This window comes from Pyrus communis, chromosome 2 (assembly GCF_041283825.1).
Source record: "Pyrus communis isolate YQ-2024b chromosome 2, ASM4128382v1, whole genome shotgun sequence".
NCBI classification, from domain to species: Eukaryota; Viridiplantae; Streptophyta; class Magnoliopsida; order Rosales; family Rosaceae; genus Pyrus; species Pyrus communis.
Genome location: NC_142566.1, coordinates 3,821,438 through 3,841,728, shown reverse-complemented (window position 1 = coordinate 3,841,728; position 20,291 = coordinate 3,821,438). Strand labels below are relative to the sequence as shown.

The window sequence follows — 20,291 nt, the reverse complement described above, 5'->3', positions numbered from 1 at the left end:
CTTCACTGTTAAACTACATTTTACATGCCATGGAAAACGTTACAGAGATTTTCATAAAAGTAGGACTCTTTATAGATACTTTGGCATCTCATTTTTTACATAATTTTGGTGCTGACAAAATAAAATTTTATGCTTAAAACATGAGGTGACGGAAAGTTCCATTTTGAAAGAGTCTTGCATTTCTCTTTATCAAAATTTAAGGCCAGTCTCATGATGGACTATGAGATTTTGATTTTCATATAGCACCATGATAATTTTGATTAACGTTAAACCAATTTACACATTTTTGTTAGGTTGACCGTTGGAGGGTGAGTCTCAACTTGGATTCATGAGCAGTTAATGGTTGACCATACAATCAACTTAAATTGATGTAAGTTGGACGAACGTCAAAAGTTTAGGGTGTAATGTGAAAAACATGATATTACGTGATCTGATTTGTATTGAAACTCACGTCAAACCTCAGTTTGTTAAGGTGCACTTAGCCCTTTTATGGTTACACTTGCGTACAAAAGGAGGACCGCACTATTGGCATTTTCTAGTGTTGGAGTTTCAAATAAAAAAGAGTCTAAAAAGACAAACCAACTAACTTGATTTGTCGATAACTAACTAATCTCGATCGATATTGTACTGAAACCGGTCTAGACAAACGTTGAACAAGTTCTCAAATCATGAATAGTCGGTAAAGTACAACCAATCTTAAACTGTCAGTAAAATCAAACCAACTGACTCAGTTTTAAAATATTCATATTTTGATGTAGAACTGGAACCTTTTGGACTGAAATTGAGCAGAACAAAAACTTCCAATACAACTTTTGCATTCTTATATGGAACCAAACTAATTCTATTTTGCTCCACATTTCTAGTCTTTTGTTTTCCTTCCCTAGTTCTATTGGTCTTGGGTTTGTCAAGGGCAAAGCCTTTGGACCACGTAACACAGCTTACAAGAAATGGTTGTCGACTGTTTAACCATAAAATGCTAAGTATTGGTTTTAGGAAGAAGCTAATTAAGCATACAACAAATGTGTAAATTTGATGGTACCAAAAACAATGTCGAAAAAAGGAAGATCAATTTCTTCAAGGCTGGCAAAGGGAGGGAGGGGGCTCCCAGACAACATGTTTTGGACTCAACATTTTTGTACTTCAAACTTGAAGCTGCTGGATCCCATTCCCCACACACACTTCTCAACGGGACACAGTTTTTGTTTTTGTATTTTGAAAATGCAATTCTTTATCTGTTTTCCACATTTGTAAGGCATGCACTCATGGGTGGATTTATAGAGGGACCAGGGTGGTTTCGGGACCATCCGTGGTCTAGGAAAAACATGTATGAATGTCTTTTTTTGACCCTCCAACTGTTTTGGGCAGAGAGGAATGTTTTAATCCTAGGGCTACATGTTCTAGGGAGGACCGTTCTATTCATAGAGCTATATGTTCTACAGTGTGAGCAGTTTATTTGAACCTTTTACATTGGAACGTCCCGGCCTTAAAATTATGGACCCGCTATTGCATGCACTTCTTAATTAACAAGCTTGATAAAATAAGCCTTCCCATTAAAAAGTGAACCCCCTCATATTTTTAAAATTCAATATTTGAATATAATGTTTAATCTGCACTTTTGACTGTGTTGGGATCTAATATCTTGAGTCTAATTGTGCCTTTATATTAAGTTTGTAATGGATTATGGGTGTGACGAGGATTTTCAGTTATATAATTATTTAAAAAGAGGTTATTCCATAAATTCATATAATGTTTCTTGAGTATGCAAATACGATGGTTGTGATGAGACTGAATAGTAATGTTTGGACTCAATTGTTCCACATTATAAATTTGGATCATATCAAGGATATATACTTTTAACACGCCACTCTATAATGTATTTCAACGATTCAAACATTTATTTTTAGGTCTTCTAAAATAATAATATGATTTCTCTTTGAAAGTGGATAAATCGATAACATTAGATGAATGAGCTTGTTGTCTCCATGTTCCAAACTTAGGACCCAATTCCGAAGAACAACATACCTTGAAGTGGTTTGAGAACTCTTAAAGCACCATATTCTCTTGCAAGTCGAATTTTAGGGACAAGTTCTACTCATGAACTCTAAATTCTATCCACTCCGCCGGTTCTCTAGTCCACTCTTTGCCGTTTTGTTGCTATCTTAGTCCAAACTTTTTGGACCACAATATTGGCAACAAGAAAAAAGGGTGGTCAAAATATAGTTCAATCAATCATATTGTTAAGACTTGCTTTCTATTTACAGCGGAAAGGTGCAGATTCTTTGAAAAGAACCAGTGAGTGAGAAGACCCTTCTGGTCCCAAAGCATCAATATATATACATATATATGTATATATGTATATATATGTATATATATATGTAGAGTGTGTGTGTGTGTATGTACAGACACATATAACATATTCGTAACCTGTAACACCAATAATATTCTTACTTTTTGGTTTTAGATTCTAGATTATTAAGCAATACTTGCAAAAAATTTATGTGGCCCTTTGATGCTACCAGAGAACAAAATATCCAAACTTGCCCAGACAGTCGCAGGCACGATGTTCGGCCTGACTATATTCTTATGATTAATATTTGAAGTTTGTGATTCATTTTAAAGATTTAGCCTTGCAGAAGGTATGCGTTATGATTTATTTCTTCATTTGAATTGTCCACAATATTGATAGTGTTGCTAAAAATAAACCTGCACTGTGAGAGGCTCGTCTCATGACTCAAATAACTAAGGGCATTGACTCGAGCTCATGTGTTTGAATTCTGTAGTCTGGAAATATCACTTGTATAAACAAAACAAAGAACCCCATTTTGACTACCATGAAACATAGAAAGTAGAAAATGTTGAAATATCTTACATCGGCCTTATAAAGAAAGAATGAAGTGTTTAAATATCCTAACCCCATTCAATCTAACATCAAGGTATTTTGTGATAAAACTCCACACTAACGAATTGTGCAAGTGGTAATTAACAAGTTAGGGATAATATTAGTGTTGTTGGAAGTGTGCCTATGACTCGTCTCTCTTATAATTCTATAGAAAAACCCTTCGTTCTTTTTCCCACGTCGAGGAACCTTTCTTTCTATTATCTTTAAACATGTTTTTGGGTGCTAGCCTTTTAATTAGTTCAGTCAAACCCAAAACCAAAGCATCAAAGACCAAAATATGCTTAAAGGTTAAAACTTAAAACTAATACTATGTTTCCGTTTCAAGCGGAAAGGTGCGAAGTTTTTTGGAAGGAGCCGAGCCAGTCATCACTCATCAGCTAGTGAGATTTATAGCCTTCAGTTCTGGTCCCAAAGCATCCAAGATATCATTACGTTCCAAATAGTAGGGGTTACTTTAGGCATTTAGGGGGAAGGCTAAGCATACAAAACATATGGGCATTTGATATAAAAGGAAGAGCATGTTTCCTGGGTTGTTACTTTAGGCTTTTAGAGGCAAGGCACGCATCGAGAAAATTATAACTTCTGGAAGATAAAAGAAAGAACATTTTCGATTCTTTTGATTACAGTAATGGATGGCCCGAAGCATAATAACAAGTAAAATGATGTACACAAGAGGTAGGCTTTCAAAAGCATGATAACATACCCAGCTATTAAAGCCCAAATGAAGCAAGATTATCTGCTAGAAAAATCTCGTTCACGATCCAAGACATATAGTTATCCATCAAAGTTATTCATGCATTTAGCGGGTACGTGTAATAAACAAATTAGCAAAACGTCTCATGTTTGTTCTTTTGAATTGAAGCATTCAAGGTTTATGATTTAGTTCAAAACTTTATCTACGTAAAAAATGCTCTAAAATATGATATAAAACAGTTATAGACATTAGAGGGATCTAGATATTATACTTCAAAGGTTGGAACCCATTAACCATGAAGGTTTTTCTAAGTCCAATCTGATGAATCTTGAGGCAAAACTTGATATTTGGATTTTGTTGGTGGATTACCAAACTCTTTTGGTCATTTACTCGCACCCCTTCTTTTAGAATCTTTAAGGAAAAGAAGAAAAGAGGAAGAAGATGCAAGAATTTGACGTTGATGTGTGAAACAAAAGAAAGAGGATCTGTTTTGTTTTGTCCCACATCGACCAGCTGAGGATGGGCAACATTCTTTATATGCTTGACACGTGTTGATTAGATCGCCGAGTTCAGTCGCGTGAACTTGTGACCCAAGTGGGGGCATTAAGGATGGTCTGGAAGCGATTGAGAGGTGGACAACCTGGGGTACGTGTGAATACATTTGAGGGGCTTAGTGGGCCCTTGTCGGCGTGCCACTGTGGCCCAGGAGACACAGGTGTTCGCGCGCGTGGTATGTAAGAGAAGCGGTCGCCCTGAAGCGCGTAGGCCGGAGCCGCTGGCCAGAAGCCCAGCGCGCACACAGTTGTTTCCGGCCACTGTCGATAAGCACAGCGGCGGCAATATAGTCCTTCCGCCTTGTAAAGGAGTAGCTGGAAGATTTCTTTACCCAAGTGTTGAGTAAAGCCCGTTGGCTTATCAGAGCAACGGGGGCTCTTACTGCTGAACTCCTCCTCCGCAGTGGATCACACGCCGGCACCCCTCATCTGTCCCACCACCGTAGAACCCGCTCCTCAATTCTGACCTCCATCTTTTTTTTTCTTCTATTTATTTAACGTTTAATTTTGTTTTCTACATACTTTTTATTATAAAGTGGTCAAAGTAATGATAATACCTATAGTTCAAGGTCATTAATTACAAAATGGTCTTAATAACATTAAGAGAGTTTGCATTATAAATGGTTCCTAAAAACTGAGCTACCTCTTTAAAGTAAAGCATCGATCAAAAATTGATCAATATCGTCTCTGAATATAAATCGGCAAATCAATATCGTTTTTTCTAGAATTTTGTCAAAACTTCTTATTACTAATGTAAAATGAAATACCTACCCATGCTCCACTACACAATTACTAATTAACACTAAAATATCAAAGATGTAGTTGAAGGCTTATTTAGGCGTCTCATTTTTAATGGTCTAAAACAAGCCCACTCATAAAATGTTTAACCACTTTATCCAGTTGCTAAATAAATCAATGTTTTGATATAGTTTGGGATCGGTGCTAAATAGTCCAATCCTAGTCCTAGGGCCAAAAGCCGGCCGGAGGGAGCATGGCTGGCTTCTCAGAACCAACATGAAAGGGTGTCGTTTCCTCTTCCTCTGCGCACCACCGCGGCCTCCCGCTACCTCCCATCTTTTTGCATCATCGCCTTCAGCTTCATCTGGCTATAGAGGCTCTCTGGTCCTTACAATGGCTATAAGCATGTTATCCACCAACTCCACACTCCCCTTCAACTTTACAATTGCCATTTGAACTTCAAGCCTTGTTCCTCTTTGCCCACCAAACTTTCAATTTTGTCATAAGTTCGAAGGAGCGCCCAACCCTGGAAGTGAAGTACAGGGGGAACCGCCTTCGTGAGGTCCAAGGTCAAGTACTCTTTCACATCAATGGAACAAGAAGCAAGCAGAAACAAACACAAAAACGAAAATTGACAAATCACAATAATACTCCGGAATATACAAGAAAAATCTCTGTTTCTATACCTGTAACCCGTGCCTGATTTCATTACTTGGTGCATAGACAGGAAAACACAGACAAAATACCATACACCTACCAATACATTAATAAAAACTAAAAATATCAGAGAGACAATACACGATATCGACAACTCTAGAAACATACCACAAATTTCTACCTACCAAGTTATAAATTAAACGAAAAAAATATAAGTTCATATTCAAAGCAGAAGTGGCCTAAGAATGCTGCTGCACGAATATGGTAATGGCATTAACGCTGCTGCACGAATATGGTAATGGCATTAACGCTACTGCTGCATGGCCATCATAGACAAAACGTCTGGTTCATGTCCGTGAACTCTCAATCGATATATGCAAGTATGAGAAGGGCTTCCATGGTTGGATGTGAAGTCCAACCTCACTGTGTCAATGAGGCCAGACACTGCCGAGTCCATGATAGTGAATGTCTGGGCATTGCTTTTCTCAAGGTCATAAGTAAATTCAGCGAGGCGAAACATCTCTGTATAGACTTCTGGATTATCCCCCCCTTGCAGCCACCCAGAGATCCTGCAGTCCTTGGGAGCACTCGATCTGTCATAAGCGACACTCTGTTCAAATATAAAAACAAATATGTTAGCATATTTTTTAAGGACGCTATCAATGAACACAATAGAAAAGAAAATCAAGGACAAAGAGATCGGCAAAAGAACACAATGGTGGTGAGCTGAAATCAGAATACTTGTGGAGACAAGAAAATGCTTTTACATGTTAGTTGGTTCACATGCCATGGTACTCCAACATTGCAATAGATGTTAAAGCTTCCCCATAGCCAAATAATATAGAAATCAACAAAGTAACCAAAACCATAAAAGGAATTCAAACTAATCCTACAGAGTGGCATTGTAAAGGAAGTAATATATAAGCAGGTCCAAAATTTATTGTAAACAAAGTTAATTACAGAGTACAGTTATAGAATCAGTAACTATTCAGTTTCGTTTCTTGCTTAAATGCTTAATGGATGTCTACGCTCAAAGCTTCCAAGTAACCAAATAAGACAGAAATCCCCACATGTTTAACTAAAGATATTTGGAAGGATTAACTACAATATCTGCAACCAATTTTGTTATGCCAAACCATATGACAAAGGGAATATGTAAATTTGTTTATATATCTAATCCGAAAGGTAATTATTTGGTCCAGTAAGGACAGGAAAAATAATTGTATAATCAAAATACATCCCAATATGGGTAAAAGAAATAATCAGAAACATGTTCCCACAGACTAACATTATCACGTTTTAATATTAATTTATCGCATATATTTAATATTAATTTCTTGCATACGCAAAGAAAAACATTCTTGCAACTAATTTTGATTCCTAACACCTTATTCTTAATTTAATCCGCAGTTAAACCAAAATATCATGCCCAATAGAATTTGGGTTCAGTTTACGACACGAGCACATAAAATAACTATTCTTATTTGACCATCTTTTATGCACTGGTACATTACAAGTTCCAGTTCATAGTAGGCCTCATGAACCGCATCATTCGAGTGTCTGTAACTAGATGATTATGCTTTTCAATACTTTCCTATTTGCTTGCTGCTTTAGCCTACATTTTACAACCCAAGCCTTCCTACGATAAGCAACAAGAAGCTCATTCCTGAATCCCTGTCACCTACCGAAACTAACATACGATATCCATCCACATATTCACTGGCAAATCAAACATATTTTTCCGACTAAGCATTTCCATATATTATAGGTCAAAGTCAAACTAAACAACATGGTGCATAATAGCAAACAGACAAGAACAAGTACACGTACAACTCTATCGTATGTTTTTGCTACATGAATTCAGAGGCTCCCCGACTATAATAAGACTTTATTTCAATTTTATCAGCCTACCACTCAGAACATAAATAGACTTCTTACATAAAATAAGGAGACTTGGAACTATCTATAAATATTAATATAATTAAGAGGATGTGTTTCTAAAAGATAGTAGGACAAGGGGTTCAATTGTGGACATAATTAAAGCCATTCCATAGCTTCAAAGGGTTTCAATTGTGGAACTAGTAAGGACTAAGGACCCCACAAAAAAATGGTTAGGCTTGATTCGCAAATTTGCCAACCTGGTTAGTGATCTTTAAAAATACAAGTGTGCGCATACACACACACACACACAACACCCCACATAGAGTTTGAGATTACTCTCCATGTATTGATAATTTTATTTTCATGAAAATGCTTTAGAGATTTATATGTTACACAAGCCACTATGTTTTGAGCTTTTATATTGGTATCGATTATACAATATAAAAAAACATGTAAGTCATTACAACACAGCACAAATATCTACATACAAATCAAGCTGTGAAAGAGCATACCACATTGCTTAAAGTCAAGGCAGACGAAACCCGCCCACGAACTAATAGCAGAAATAGCAAAGGATTTCAAATGAGTACAAAAACGCTTTCGACCTACTGAATGCGAGTCTTCAACAAAAAGGGGATAGCTCTACTAAATTGGTAACCATTTTAACTCTCTTGACAAATGGCTCAGAGCCTCAGAGTATTAAGCTTCCATGAAGGCAGGGTCTAGGGAGGGCAAGATATGCGCAGGAAAAGCCTGTTCTAAGTGATATTACCTAAGGTTAAAAAAAATCCAGCCTAAAGATAATCCACCTAGACTACTTCACAACCCCTTACAGAACTTCTGCAAATTTAAAGTTACATGTTGTACGAAATGACAAAAAATCAACTATCACCAACAAATTGACTAAAATACTTCAAAATTAAGAATTCATTGTCTAGTTTGGAATCTTGTAGTTTAACCTTTACTTCAGCATAACTAATAACCGAAACAACTTATTACCAAAAGAGTAAACATGTCAAAGTTCCGAGAACAGTAACTACAATAGATCTATTATTGCGTGAAGGTCTTTGACTATATATCTCAATCCCACAGTTCCTAGCACATTATTGCCTGCGAGTTAATTCCAACACACATCTTAAACAATATTCATATTACTGAAACTGTAGAGAATTTAAATTGTATCCAGCATAACCAACACAAAAGATAAAGAAACAACACATGAATAAGCAAAGACTAGATAGTGAACAAGAACATCACCTTTGCAACATGTTCCAGAGTGATAGCCTCGGGAATGATCTTAGTCCGCAGCTTAATCTGGACAAACCCACTAGTCCCTTTCAAGGGAAAACAATGGCCAGGCTCTCCAAAACTGGGTCTCAACATCCTATCAGCATCACCGTGAACCCCATTTTTCGTACTCTTCGAGAACCAATTGCTCCCTTTCCCCACCAAATATGGCTCTGAATGCTTCACAATGGAAGCCCCACCAGTGGCCAAAGCATAATCCACCCTGCCAAGCCCATCCGCCGCGTGCTTCTCTATTTCTTTCTCAACCACATTCCTCGCATAGGCCCTTATGTCATCCAAAGTCGCACCCAATCCGCCATCTTCGCTGCTCTTCACCTTCTTCTTCAAATCCTCATACACCTTTTCAAACTCTTGCTTCGACAACCACTCCACGCTCCTCAAATCGCCCACCGACCTCTCCAACCCTTCACCTTTTGCCTCCAATTTCTTCAACTCACTCTCCAACGCAACCCCTTTATCCTCTATCTTCTTCTCCATTTCTTTCCTCAACCCTCCGACCTCGCTCTCGATCTTCCGGTCCACAACCTCCACCTGAACCTGAACCATCTTTGTAGTGGTCTTCATAAACGCTTCGACCTCCGCTATTCGGCCTTCCAAGTCCGTAAACGCCATGGGAACCCCAACCCCAGACCCCAGAGCGAGTCTCCTGACAATCTGAAACAAACCCAGAATCAGAACAAGCAGAATGAAGTTTTTGGAGAAGATTCGGAGGACGGTGACCCATCGAGGCTTGGGATCAGCGGCTAGGGTTTTGCGAGAGCGGCGACTGGACGGCGGCGAAATGGTGGAATTGGGCCCGGTTTTCTTGGGTTGAGCGGACCGGTCAAGACCCGGTTCGCCTCTGATGGAGTGGTGGCTCAGATCTTTAGAATTGGTAGCGGCGTCGTCGGCTTTGTGGGTTTGGGGTTCGGCGGAGACAAGTTCGATGTTGGAGGACTTCTTATCGACGGCCACGACGGGTCGCCGCCGGGTCGTCGCCGGGTTCGCCGTTATTGAAACGGTCGACGCGGACATTGGATTTGAGATTCGGGTTTTGCTGGATTAGATACAAAAATTTGAATTGAAAGGTTGAGGAATGAAAACGAGGGAAAACGGGGGAAAGCGAAAATCAGAAGATAAAAGGGGAATTTTGGGTTTGATTTGAAAACGATTGAGGAGTGAGGAGATTGGAGGCCAAGCGATCCGAAAGAAAATTAAAAATAAAATAGTGGGGAAGTTGGGCGATCCGGAGCGACGGTTTTGGGCGGCCCAGTTCTTACTTTGGGCCGGCTGTTTCCATGAGTAAATTGAATGGCCTTCCTCATTTGGTTTATGGCAAGTGAACAGTAACGGTAGTGGTAGAACACATAATTGTCGCACATTCTGAAAATTTAATCTTGAGACGTGACTAAATATATGAACTGAATTGCGTAGTACTAATGAATTCTTCTAATTTTATGGTTGCATCTAACTTTTAAAATTAGATTGTTTACGTACTATAAAACTAGACCAAGCCATTCGTAGTTTACCTTTTGTTAAGATCCAAAAACATCTTATATTTACAATGACTTCTAAAATTTATCATGTTCTAAATAGAAGGAAAAAATAGGATTCCAGAATCACTTAATGAAACTCGACAAGTGGGATTTTGAACCAACTCGAAATATAAAGGAATAAAGGATTCTAGACCAATTCAACGGTACCGAATGGGAAGTGACTAACTCAACAAAATGCAGAGGAACATAGGGTTCTGGACCAACTCAACAAAACCAAGTGGGAAGTGAGATTCCTGACCAACTCAACGTAATATAGAGGAATATAAGATTTTAGACTACCTAATTGAATCGAATCAGAAGTGAGCTTCTAGACCAACTCTACGGAATGTAGAGTATATAGAGTTCTGGACCAACTCAACAAAACTAAACCAGAAGTGAGATTCTAGACCAACTCAATGCAATTAAGAGGAATATAGTGTTATGGACAACTCAACGAAACCACCCCCGAATGCGTATAGTCCTCCTAACGAATTAAACAAGTAAGACCATAGACATGCACATGATAGTGTCGTCTCCCAATTCGAATCATAATTAAATTATTAATTTGATCTATATCCTATTACTTAACATCAATTCGTATCAAAATGTTTTCCATTGATACCTCCTCCATCTTCAAGTGGAGTTTTGCAGGCGCACATGCACTGAGACATGATAATTATTTAATTTTGTTGAATTTTGTTTTTCTTATTTAATCTATAAAGCATAAAAAAATAAAAAATAAAAAAGTCTTGAAAAAGTCTAAAAACGTACAAATAGGCAGAAGGAGCATGGAGTGCCACGTGGCCACTGTCTGTTGCATTAGAGTTATTTAATTCGATTTTGTGCCTACAGAGAGGGGCGGAGCAATTTCTTCCACAGCGTTTAATCACCACTGGACAAAACCCTCGTTTGTTGGGTTCGTTCCACGCACTCTTGCTCCCCTGCCTGCCTTCCCACGCTTATATCTGTACCGCAATCATGTCCTCCAATAAACAATTTCAATTATTATATGCTGTTTTCTAAATACAAATAGTTAATTTTTTTAACAACGACATAATTATATTAAAAAAATTAATAAATAAATTAATATTAAAATTGCTATTTATGAAATTCGAGTAGCGCTCTGTGGAAATGATATGTAGCCTTGTTGCATATTCTTATTTATGTCAGAAAATCCAAAACAGTTGATTCAATATGTGTTCCATATAAATTAATTTCTTCTTACTTTCTTTTTTTTTTGGTAATTTGGGGGTTAAAGATTTGAGTTCAACTATGCGACTCAAAAGTGATAAACAATTTGGAGTTTTTGATTTGAGGGTAATCAATTAAAAATTACTATTATTGATGTAATAAATAATTAGAATTTTCAATTGATTTGAACATGTGACGTAAGACATAAATGTTCTATTATGTGTCGTATAACATAACGTTCTGTTATGTGACGTAAAATATAATGGAAGCGTTATGTGAAATATAATGGAAGCGTTATGTGACATAAGACATAACGCTTCGTTACGGTACACAAGACATAACGCTCCATTATGTGACATAAGATCAATGTTTGAAATTTCTTCGATAAAGTCAATATTTCCGTGGAAATATAAAAAAAATTAAAGAAAGATATGGAAAGAGGGGTGAAGTCTAGATTTCACCCTATCTTGGAGAAATTCTTAAGTTTCAGTTAAAATGGACATATTTTGTCAATATTTATGATATATTGGTTAAAAATCGGAGAAACTCTTATATTTCGTTTAAACTAGTGTTTAACATTCCTTAAAATTTCATTTTGAAGTCCTATCATTTCTATTGAAAGTAATTGATATAAATATTGATATATCCATCGATATTTTCACAAATTTTCATATTGGTATTCCATCAATACCAATATTTTAAACACTTCGTAAGACATAATGCTCTGTTATGTTATGTAAGACATAACGCTTGTTGTAAGAGAAATGGAAACAATTTTATCACTCTTAATTTTTTTAACCATTGAATTAAATATATCAAATATGATTCATAAGCTAAGAGTAAGTTGAACAAATTCAGTCGAAAATGTAACTCCTTCTGTCAACCTTAGTCAAACAACCTTATCGAATAATTTTTTGTGATGGTGGCATATATAGCCTTGTTCTACTTGGTCAAACAACCTTATCTAAGTACCTACAGTTGAACTTGATGTCCAAATTTTGAAATTAAAACATTAAAAATATATCTATTTAATCTATACATTTAATATCGAATCTAAAAGCGAGTGATGATATAGACGGACGATTTTGTGGTGGCACGAGTGGACCAAGCAAATTGGCAGTCCATAATTAATTAACTGATGAGGGCGCAGGTAGAGGAGCCTGGCAAGGATAAAAAAAGAACTAAATTTTATAAAATGAAAATTGGGAATTTTTGGTTTTTGCAGAAAGCCAGAAACCTCTCTCTTTCTCTCTCTCTCTCTCTCTTACAACTGCGCTTTTTGAGTTTTGTTTTTCTGCAAATTGGATACATTCAACAATAGATACAGTTGGTATGTGTGAGTACTGCTGCTGATGATTCCAACCTCAACACTCAAGCAAACAACAATCTCTTCAACCCAAAACTCTCCCTGTGATTCAGATCGCTCTCTCTCTCTCTCTATCTCTTTCTAAAGTGAGTGCTCTCTCTCTCTCTCTATATATATATATATATATGTATGTATGTATCCGATGCTCTTTATTCAGGCAGACCTCTCAGTTATTCTTCTTCTTTAAAAGAAAATTGTTTGAACTTTGTTTTATTTTCTGAGGAAAGACATTCATGCATTTGGGAATGAAATTGGGTCAGTGATTTTTTTCTCTTTTAGTTAGAAAAACACTGATTTCTGTTGCATGCAAATCTAATTTCTGGGATTTGGGTTTTTCTGTGTTGAGGTAATGTTGTGAAATTTTGTTCCTTTTTGGAGAATGATGTAATTTCATTTTTCATGCTTCATTGTGTTGCTCTTTGATTTTCTGGGAAAATTGGATTTTGGGGCTTTTCTTTTGTGAGAATTTGATTGTGGGTTTAGCGTTTGAAAGCATTGGGTTAAATGGAGGCTTTGCAACTCCTTCAATCACTTGCATGCAAGAGTTCATTGCTGTTTCTGGCAAATCCCTATGTTAGTTTAGACCCTGATTTTTAAAAATTTTTCTTTTTTAATCTCTATATGTGCTTGATTAGATTTGGGTTTCAATAGCTTATACCCTGATTTATTAGTTTTGTTTTCTCTCTTAACAAATTTTGTTCCTATGGATGTAGAGGTTATGATTTCAAGTTGAATTTGCAAGTTGGTAATCTGTTGGTTTTTGTTTGTATTTTCTAATAAATTGGACTATTCTTATCCATTTAAGGGAATTTAAACTGTAATTTTATGGGCATTAATCTAGCATCTTTCATTTTTTCAAAATTTTCCGTCTTTTTAATAGCAGCTTATGGCTCTACTGATTACATGCCTACATGACCTGATGAGATCCTTCAAACCGTCATTCAAATTTATGTGTGCGTGTGTATTCATTTGCAAATCATGTTGATGTGTACTCACCTTTGTTGTCATTCTTCTTTTAGTTACTTTTGGCATTTGTACCATACACGATGTTGTTAACTACTAGAAAATTCTTAGTCTGAAATATCAATGTTTTCTCGACATAGGTTTCTGATATCAGGTTGATTGCCTCAAGTGGGTTTTAGGCTGAAGCTGCTGAGCTATGGTATCGCTTAGTATATTTAAAAATTTAGACTTGCAGTGTAATTGGCAGTTTCTTATTAAGAATTGGTGAATGGGGATACAGACAATGGGATCTCAAGGTGGGGCTGATGGTAATTGCAAACAGTCACAGTTCCAGCCTTTGCCACGGCAAAACTCAATTTACAGTCTTACCTTGGACGAGGTACAGAATCAGTTAGGTGACTTGGGGAAGCCACTCAGCAGCATGAACCTTGACGAGCTTCTAAAAAATGTATGGAGTGCTGAAGCTAATCAGATCATGGGTATAGACATTGAAGGCACGACACTGGTCAATCAAGCTCAACTGCAGCGTCAGGCAAGCCTGTCATTAACTAGTGCATTGAGCAAGAAGACAGTTGATGAGGTTTGGAAAGATATTCAACAAAGCAAAGATGAAGAAGAACAGAAATCTCAAGAACGACAGCGGACTTTGGGAGAGATGACTTTGGAGGATTTCTTGGTCAAAGCCGGAGTTGTTGCTGAAGCTGAAGCATCTTCAGACAAAAAATATGCTGATCCTCTTGTTGGGGTTGATGCGAATGTGGCAGCACAGTTGTCACAAGGTCAGTGGATGCAGTACCCACAACCACAATATCAGCATCCACAACAAAGTATGATGGGGGTATACATGCCAAGCCAACCTTTACCACCGCCAATGCACGTAGGTGCTGGAGCTATGATGGAAGTGCCGTATCCTGACAACCAAGTTGCGGTGCCTTCACCCTTAATGGGTACGTTATCAGATACGCAGACACCTGGGAGGAAAAGAGGCAACCCTGATGACATTGTTGAGAAGACTGTTGAGCGAAGGCAAAAGAGAATGATAAAGAACCGGGAATCTGCTGCGCGTTCGCGAGCAAGGAAGCAGGTCAATATTTCATATCTTTTGGTTTATAAGTCCACACACAAGGTTTTCTTCTTGCAATTTTAGCTGAAAATTGAAAACTGTTAACAGGCGTATACAAATGAACTGGAGAACAAAGTTTCACGTCTGGAGGAGGAAAATGAAAGGCTAAGGAAACAGAAGGTCAGGTTTCTTTTAGTATGATGTATGTTTGTATTTGTTTCATTTGATTTCTCTAATACATCTTGAATTGGTGATTGATGATTGTAGCTTGCTTTAATTCAACTGCGAAAACTCTTTCTTTTCTCCTCGTTAGAAACGAGAGAATCTTAGTTGGCTTCTTTTCTTTCATTTGGTAGTAGGAAGTTGTTTGTTTTGCATCAGATTTAATTATTTAGATACAAGCCTGTTGCAGGTAATTGAAACATGCACGCACAGGCACCACTAACTAAGTTCATCAATGGATGATTATTATGTTTCTTGATTTTGGATACTGGCATACTGCTGAAATCTGATTTATCGGAGACAGAGTCATTGATTCTGGAGACAGTGATGTAGGAATTAGGATAGATTTGAAAAATATTGTATAAATGCTTTAGCTGGTAATTTTTTTTTTTTGGTTTGTTTTTTTTTCTTTGCTGACCCCAAGTAGTGGGAAAAGGCTTTTTTGTTGTTGTTGTTGTTGTTGTTCGCTGTTTTTTCTTTCTTTCTGAAACTAGTGTGTCCGAATCTTTGACCCAACTAATCACTGGGCCCTCCTGCCTGACCCCACAACATTTGGGGAGCGAGAAACTCTAGCATTTGTTAGGTGGGTACAGTGGGAGAGAGTCGAACCCCAGATCAATTGGTAGGTAGAGTTTGATAAAATTACAGATTGGTAGCTGCATGATTGAAAAACATGATTTTGTTTTCTTAAGAAAATTCTATAGAAGGAATGAAGAATTCTAAGGGGCATTATCCAGTATACAATAAATTAGAAACATCAAAAGCAAAAAAACTCATGAAAGAAATGAAGGAAACAGGGAGAACATTAAATTGTTCATTCATCAATACCATCTTAAGGACTGCACAATTGTCTTCCTTAAGGAGTGTTTTGCCCCTTCAATAGCTGGACTTTTCCTTTTAAGCAAGATGCATGGAGGAGTTCTTGAGATTCGAGAATATTGCGTTTAAGAATGGGAAAAATAGAACAAACTCCGGAAATCCAAAACAAATAACCAAGATAAATAACACCAAGAATTTACGTGGTTCGGCAATATGTGCCTACGTCCACGGGACAGCCACACTATATCAATAATGAGTACAACCAATAATCTTGCCAAATCTCTAGAACTAGGACTTGACGAAAAACCTGAAAGAACAAGAACAAGAACAAGAAATACACTATCTCTTTTCTTTTCTCTCGCACACAGTTTACAATATTCTCTCGCTCTAATCCCTTGAGTGGTATACAATTTATTGTTTTGCTCCCTTCAATTCAAAACTAGTACAATAGCCCCTTTATATAGACATAATAAAGGTCTTCTTCAATAAGGATTATTAATCCTAATTGGAATCTAGTTATGAATCCTACTCCAATTGAGAAACTAACTCCAATTGGGCAAACAACTCCAATTGGGAAAACAATTTAATCCTCTAAGACTATAATTCCTTGTAGACTTAGGACAACTTATCATGGGCTGGAAACACCTAACAGGAGTCACTCTCCAATTCCTTTTTTACATTTTCCGTGAAGTTTCCATGCCATCCTGCAAGTAAACCACTAATTGACCCTCGTAGCATCCATTTAACATTGAGAAAGGACAAATAGCCCTAATTAACCTGGAGACGAAGTGATAAATACGATATGATACAAAATAAAACTTTGGCGGGGGTGAGTTTATAATGGATAAGAATGTAATGTTCTTTCTTTCCTGCTTCCTAGAAAATATTGGAGTCCACTTCCTTTCTAGGGCCTACAGATTGTGAATATGATCCTTTCTATTGAATAGGAAAACAGTAATTGCCTTGTGATATCGTGAATATTACTTCATATCCAGGCAAAATTTGAGCCCGGGTTTAGGACCTAAAGTAGAATCCTTGACATATGGGCGGTTAAGAATCTTTTGTACTTTTTCCTAGTTCCTGGAGAAGATTGGAGTATGTAACAGTCTTTGCCTCAATCTCATGAATGAAACTTCATATCCTGGTGAAATTTAAGCATGGATTTTGGTAGAGCCCTCGACTTATGTTCAAATATAAGGGAATCTTGGTTGTTAGATGCTAAGGCTAAACCAAGTTTTATCCTAAATCAGTGCCTCCACTGGTTGGGGTCTTTCACCCTGAAGTTTGATTTTACATAACCCATTATATCGGAACTGCAATCTTGACTAGTAGATCATAGCAGTCACTGTGTGCCCACCAGATATGTGCACAGTTGTGGCAGAAGATTTCATATATTTTTGAAAGGATGAAGTGTGAAGCTCTAGACTGAGGGTTATGTTGTAAGTTCTTTTGGTACTCCTAGCATCTCAGTGTACCTCATCAGGTTTGATAATTTGAGCACATGTACTCACTTAATTCAGATGTACATGTATAAATTACTCAATCTAAGAGTCTAAATGAATGAGGTTTAAATATAAATGCTAAATGGAATTTGATGATATTCAACCTAAGGATTAAAAAAGAAGCAGCATAAAGGTAATGGTATATATAGCACAATATAACCTTAAAGGGGTTGGGGGCTCATCCCATTTCACCCACTCTTTTACATGTGGCTATTAGTTAGCTAACTTATTACAAAATTTGCAGAGAGTTTGATACAAATGTAACTGCCCAGGAAAAGCCATCTACCAACTAATTTAAACATTTCGAAGATATTGAGTCATCACACACTTGTTTATTGCATGTTTTAAGGCTAGTAATTAGAATAACCAATACAACTTTGTATCGCATTTGTTTGTAGATGATTTGGTTGTCTTAGTGAAGAGGATTTTTCCTCAATAGTGTTAAACTTACGGGGTGATACCTTTTCTTAACGCAGTTATTTTGTGCATGAGTAGGATTTTCCTCAAGGATTTTCATGAGCATTAATTCATGGATAATTATAAACAGCTTTACAAGTGGCATTATTGAGGAGATAGTTTGAATGTCTAGATAAGGTTTTACCTTGCTTAGATACTTGATCATACTTTAATGTCCGGATGGCTTCCGTATATGACTATTTTCCCCATAAATTAGAGTTTTGTTACAGGTAATGTTGGGAAAATCTATAGGTACGCTACAATGCATACTATACCGACCTTCTATTATGTAAACTCCAAAATCACTGTTTACCCTCTAAACAACATTTTTTTTCTTTGAAAGGAAAACAAATACTAAACTGCTTCTGCTTCTGGATTTGGTGCCGGCAGGCCTCCCTGCAACCCTAATGTGTGTTGCTGGGAGACAAGTCCCAGCGGGGGACTCACCTCCGGGCAGGGAAGACTTCTTTTTATTTTTATTAAAGTTTTTTTTTTCTTTTCATTTTTGCTCTTTTAAGCTTATTCAAATGGTAAAGATAGGAAGTTTCGGGAAAATAAGGTGCATGGTTAATACTGAGTAAATTGTTGGGTACCCCCAATTGAATTTTCCAGGATGTTATGATTATGTAATTATCAATGTTTTAACTGACATGCTTTCAAGACTTATGATCCAGAGTTAGTAGTTTAGAGTTTTAGCATTGTAAGTTTAGGTTGTAGTTTGTGTAGTGGCTGATGAATGTTCTTACTATTAGTTCCACCTTGAATATTGGGATTGTTTCTTGCTCTCACAATGCTTTTGTTGACAAGCAGATACTCCTAGTTTCTAATGAATGTTTAAGTTCTAGGGCAAAGTTGGACATGGCATGATTTTTTGGAACGTGGTGATTGTGGATGAGGTGTAGAAGTGTGTCTGGGTTTATTTTTCAACTTTGCCTTAGGTTTGGGGAATGGGTGTGAGTATTTAGCATCCTAATATGTCTAGTCATATCCCTTTGAGGAGCACTTGGTTCTTTGTAAGTTTGGCCATAAGAAAGACTGCTTGTCCAATTATTCTGATGAAAGTGCAAGAGAAAGTGAGAGGGGAAAGTTGGTGTAAGGGGATGTAATTGGGTTTAATGTCTGTCGGGATCTTCTAACAGGATTGGAATGTAGATTCTGAAAGGGATTATTGTTTCAAAATCCTTGTGAGTGGCATACTTTGCAAGGGTTGACATGCCACCAATTTTTTAATTGTAAATATGACTGGATTATCCATATGTTCGGGCCTTCTTGTACCAGTTGTCAGTGATGCAACCCATTTCTACATGTGTTAACTAAAATTAGTTCCTAGGAATAAGTATGGAAGAGAGAGCGGAGAAACTTTAACTTAATTGAGGACTCAAAGTGGGCAGCAAATAGAACAAACTGAATCGTACCTTAAAACGATAGTCTGGAAGCCAATATTACATTTGTTGGACTTTTTATTTAATAAAATGTTTGTTTCTCCTCACAAAAGTAATTAAAAAAATTGGTGCTTCAGATGTCCCGCTTTTTAATTTTCATCTGTAGTTTGGACTTCATTGTCTACTTGTGTTGTTTTGGAGGATCTACTTCCTCCTTTCGTTATCTACACTTTTCATTCAACTTGCATTCTATTTTTCCAAGCTGGTAGAAAACTTGCTGCCTAGTTTGTTCTTGACTTTGCATGACGTTGAGACAACGCCTTGATTAACTGCTCATTTTCTACCTTGTATGGTTTTGATCGAAAAGCTATATGGATTATCAACTAATGAAAGAGGGGAGAGGGAGATGAGACCAAGAAGAGAGATGCAAATTTTGTTCATCTCTCTCATCTTTCTATGTCATTTGTCCTTCCTCCATTCTTCAAATATTGTTGAAAATAAAGAAATTTTTCAGACCAGGCTTGAGAATTTTCTAAATTTTAAATCAAGAACGAAATAAAGTATCAATTTTTTGTATAATAGATATCTTATTCGTTTTACTTTTTGTCCTTGCAGGAGCAAGAGAAGGTGTTGCCGAGTGCTCCGCCTCCGGAGCCAAAGTACCAGCTTCGTAGAACGACATCATCTCCATTCTGAAATTTGTATCTATTTGCATCTGCTGCTTGTGCTTTCCTTTCTTTTCACTTCTTTGTGACATTAGTTGCGTTAGGAATTTTCATCGAACCATTTTACTCAATTGTCTTTAAGACTTGTCCAGAAAATATTAGTGTTGTGTTTTCGAATTTGTTGTGTTCATGGTCTCTTGCTGCCTGCTGCAACCCATGCCATATAGAACTAGTCCACACCCGTTCTTAGCCATGGGGTTCGGGTTTGGGTTCTGTTTCTAGTAAGTCTAATTCGTAGTACAAATATATCTGGTGATGGTAAAGTGATGACTCATTGGCATCAGGGGTTGAGTATTGGCACGAAGCGTCATGTTCAGGTTTTCACTGTACAAATTTGATTGGTACCGCATCATTTGG

At 37.1% G+C, this 20,291-nt stretch overlaps 2 protein-coding genes across 4 annotated transcripts; one reads left to right on the top strand and one right to left on the bottom strand.

Moving 5' to 3' along the window:
- Positions 1-5,545: 5,545 nt before the first annotated feature.
- LOC137748480 (SUN domain-containing protein 1) lies at positions 5,546-9,906 on the bottom strand. Its single transcript, XM_068488638.2, has 2 exons — positions 8,681-9,906; positions 5,546-6,152 (listed from the first exon to the last, which is right to left on the bottom strand). Exons 1-2 carry the CDS (start codon positions 9,743-9,745, stop codon positions 5,853-5,855), a joined length of 1,365 nt encoding a protein of 454 aa, XP_068344739.1. The 5' UTR covers positions 9,746-9,906; the 3' UTR covers positions 5,546-5,852.
- A 2,751-nt stretch (positions 9,907-12,657) lies between these two features.
- On the top strand, positions 12,658-20,051 carry LOC137747560 (ABSCISIC ACID-INSENSITIVE 5-like protein 2). Of its 3 annotated transcripts, XM_068487691.2 has the most exons (5): positions 12,658-12,888; positions 13,906-13,964; positions 14,046-14,849; positions 14,937-15,008; positions 19,825-20,051. In XM_068487691.2, exons 2-5 carry the CDS (start codon positions 13,962-13,964, stop codon positions 19,903-19,905), a joined length of 960 nt encoding a protein of 319 aa, XP_068343792.1. In that variant the 5' UTR covers positions 12,658-12,888; positions 13,906-13,961; the 3' UTR covers positions 19,906-20,051. The 3 variants fall into 3 exon arrangements, with proteins under 3 accessions (XP_068343792.1, XP_068343791.1, XP_088537956.1); XM_068487690.2 differs by having other exon boundaries at positions 12,750-12,888; positions 13,906-14,849; XM_088681830.1 differs by having other exon boundaries at positions 12,750-12,888; positions 13,906-14,849; positions 18,171-20,051.
- The last annotated feature ends 240 nt before the right edge of the window (positions 20,052-20,291 follow it).

What these genes read in the sequence shown, in the direction of transcription:
- LOC137747560 (XM_068487690.2), top strand. Translation starts at nt 14,034, where the DNA reads ATGGGGATACAGACAATGGGATCTCAAGGTGGGGCTGATGGTAATTGC. An exon ending in GTTCGCGAGCAAGGAAGCAG is followed by an intron (nt 14,850 to 14,936) that starts GTCAATATTTCA and finishes AACTGTTAACAG; the next exon opens with GCGTATACAAATGAACTGGA. An exon ending in AAAGGCTAAGGAAACAGAAG is followed by an intron (nt 15,009 to 19,824) that starts GTCAGGTTTCTT and finishes TTGTCCTTGCAG; the next exon opens with GAGCAAGAGAAGGTGTTGCC.
- LOC137748480 (XM_068488638.2), bottom strand. Translation starts at nt 9,745, where the DNA reads ATGTCCGCGTCGACCGTTTCAATAACGGCGAACCCGGCGACGACCCGG. An exon ending in CTCTGGAACATGTTGCAAAG is followed by an intron (nt 6,153 to 8,680) that starts GTGATGTTCTTG and finishes ATATTTGAACAG; the next exon opens with AGTGTCGCTTATGACAGATC.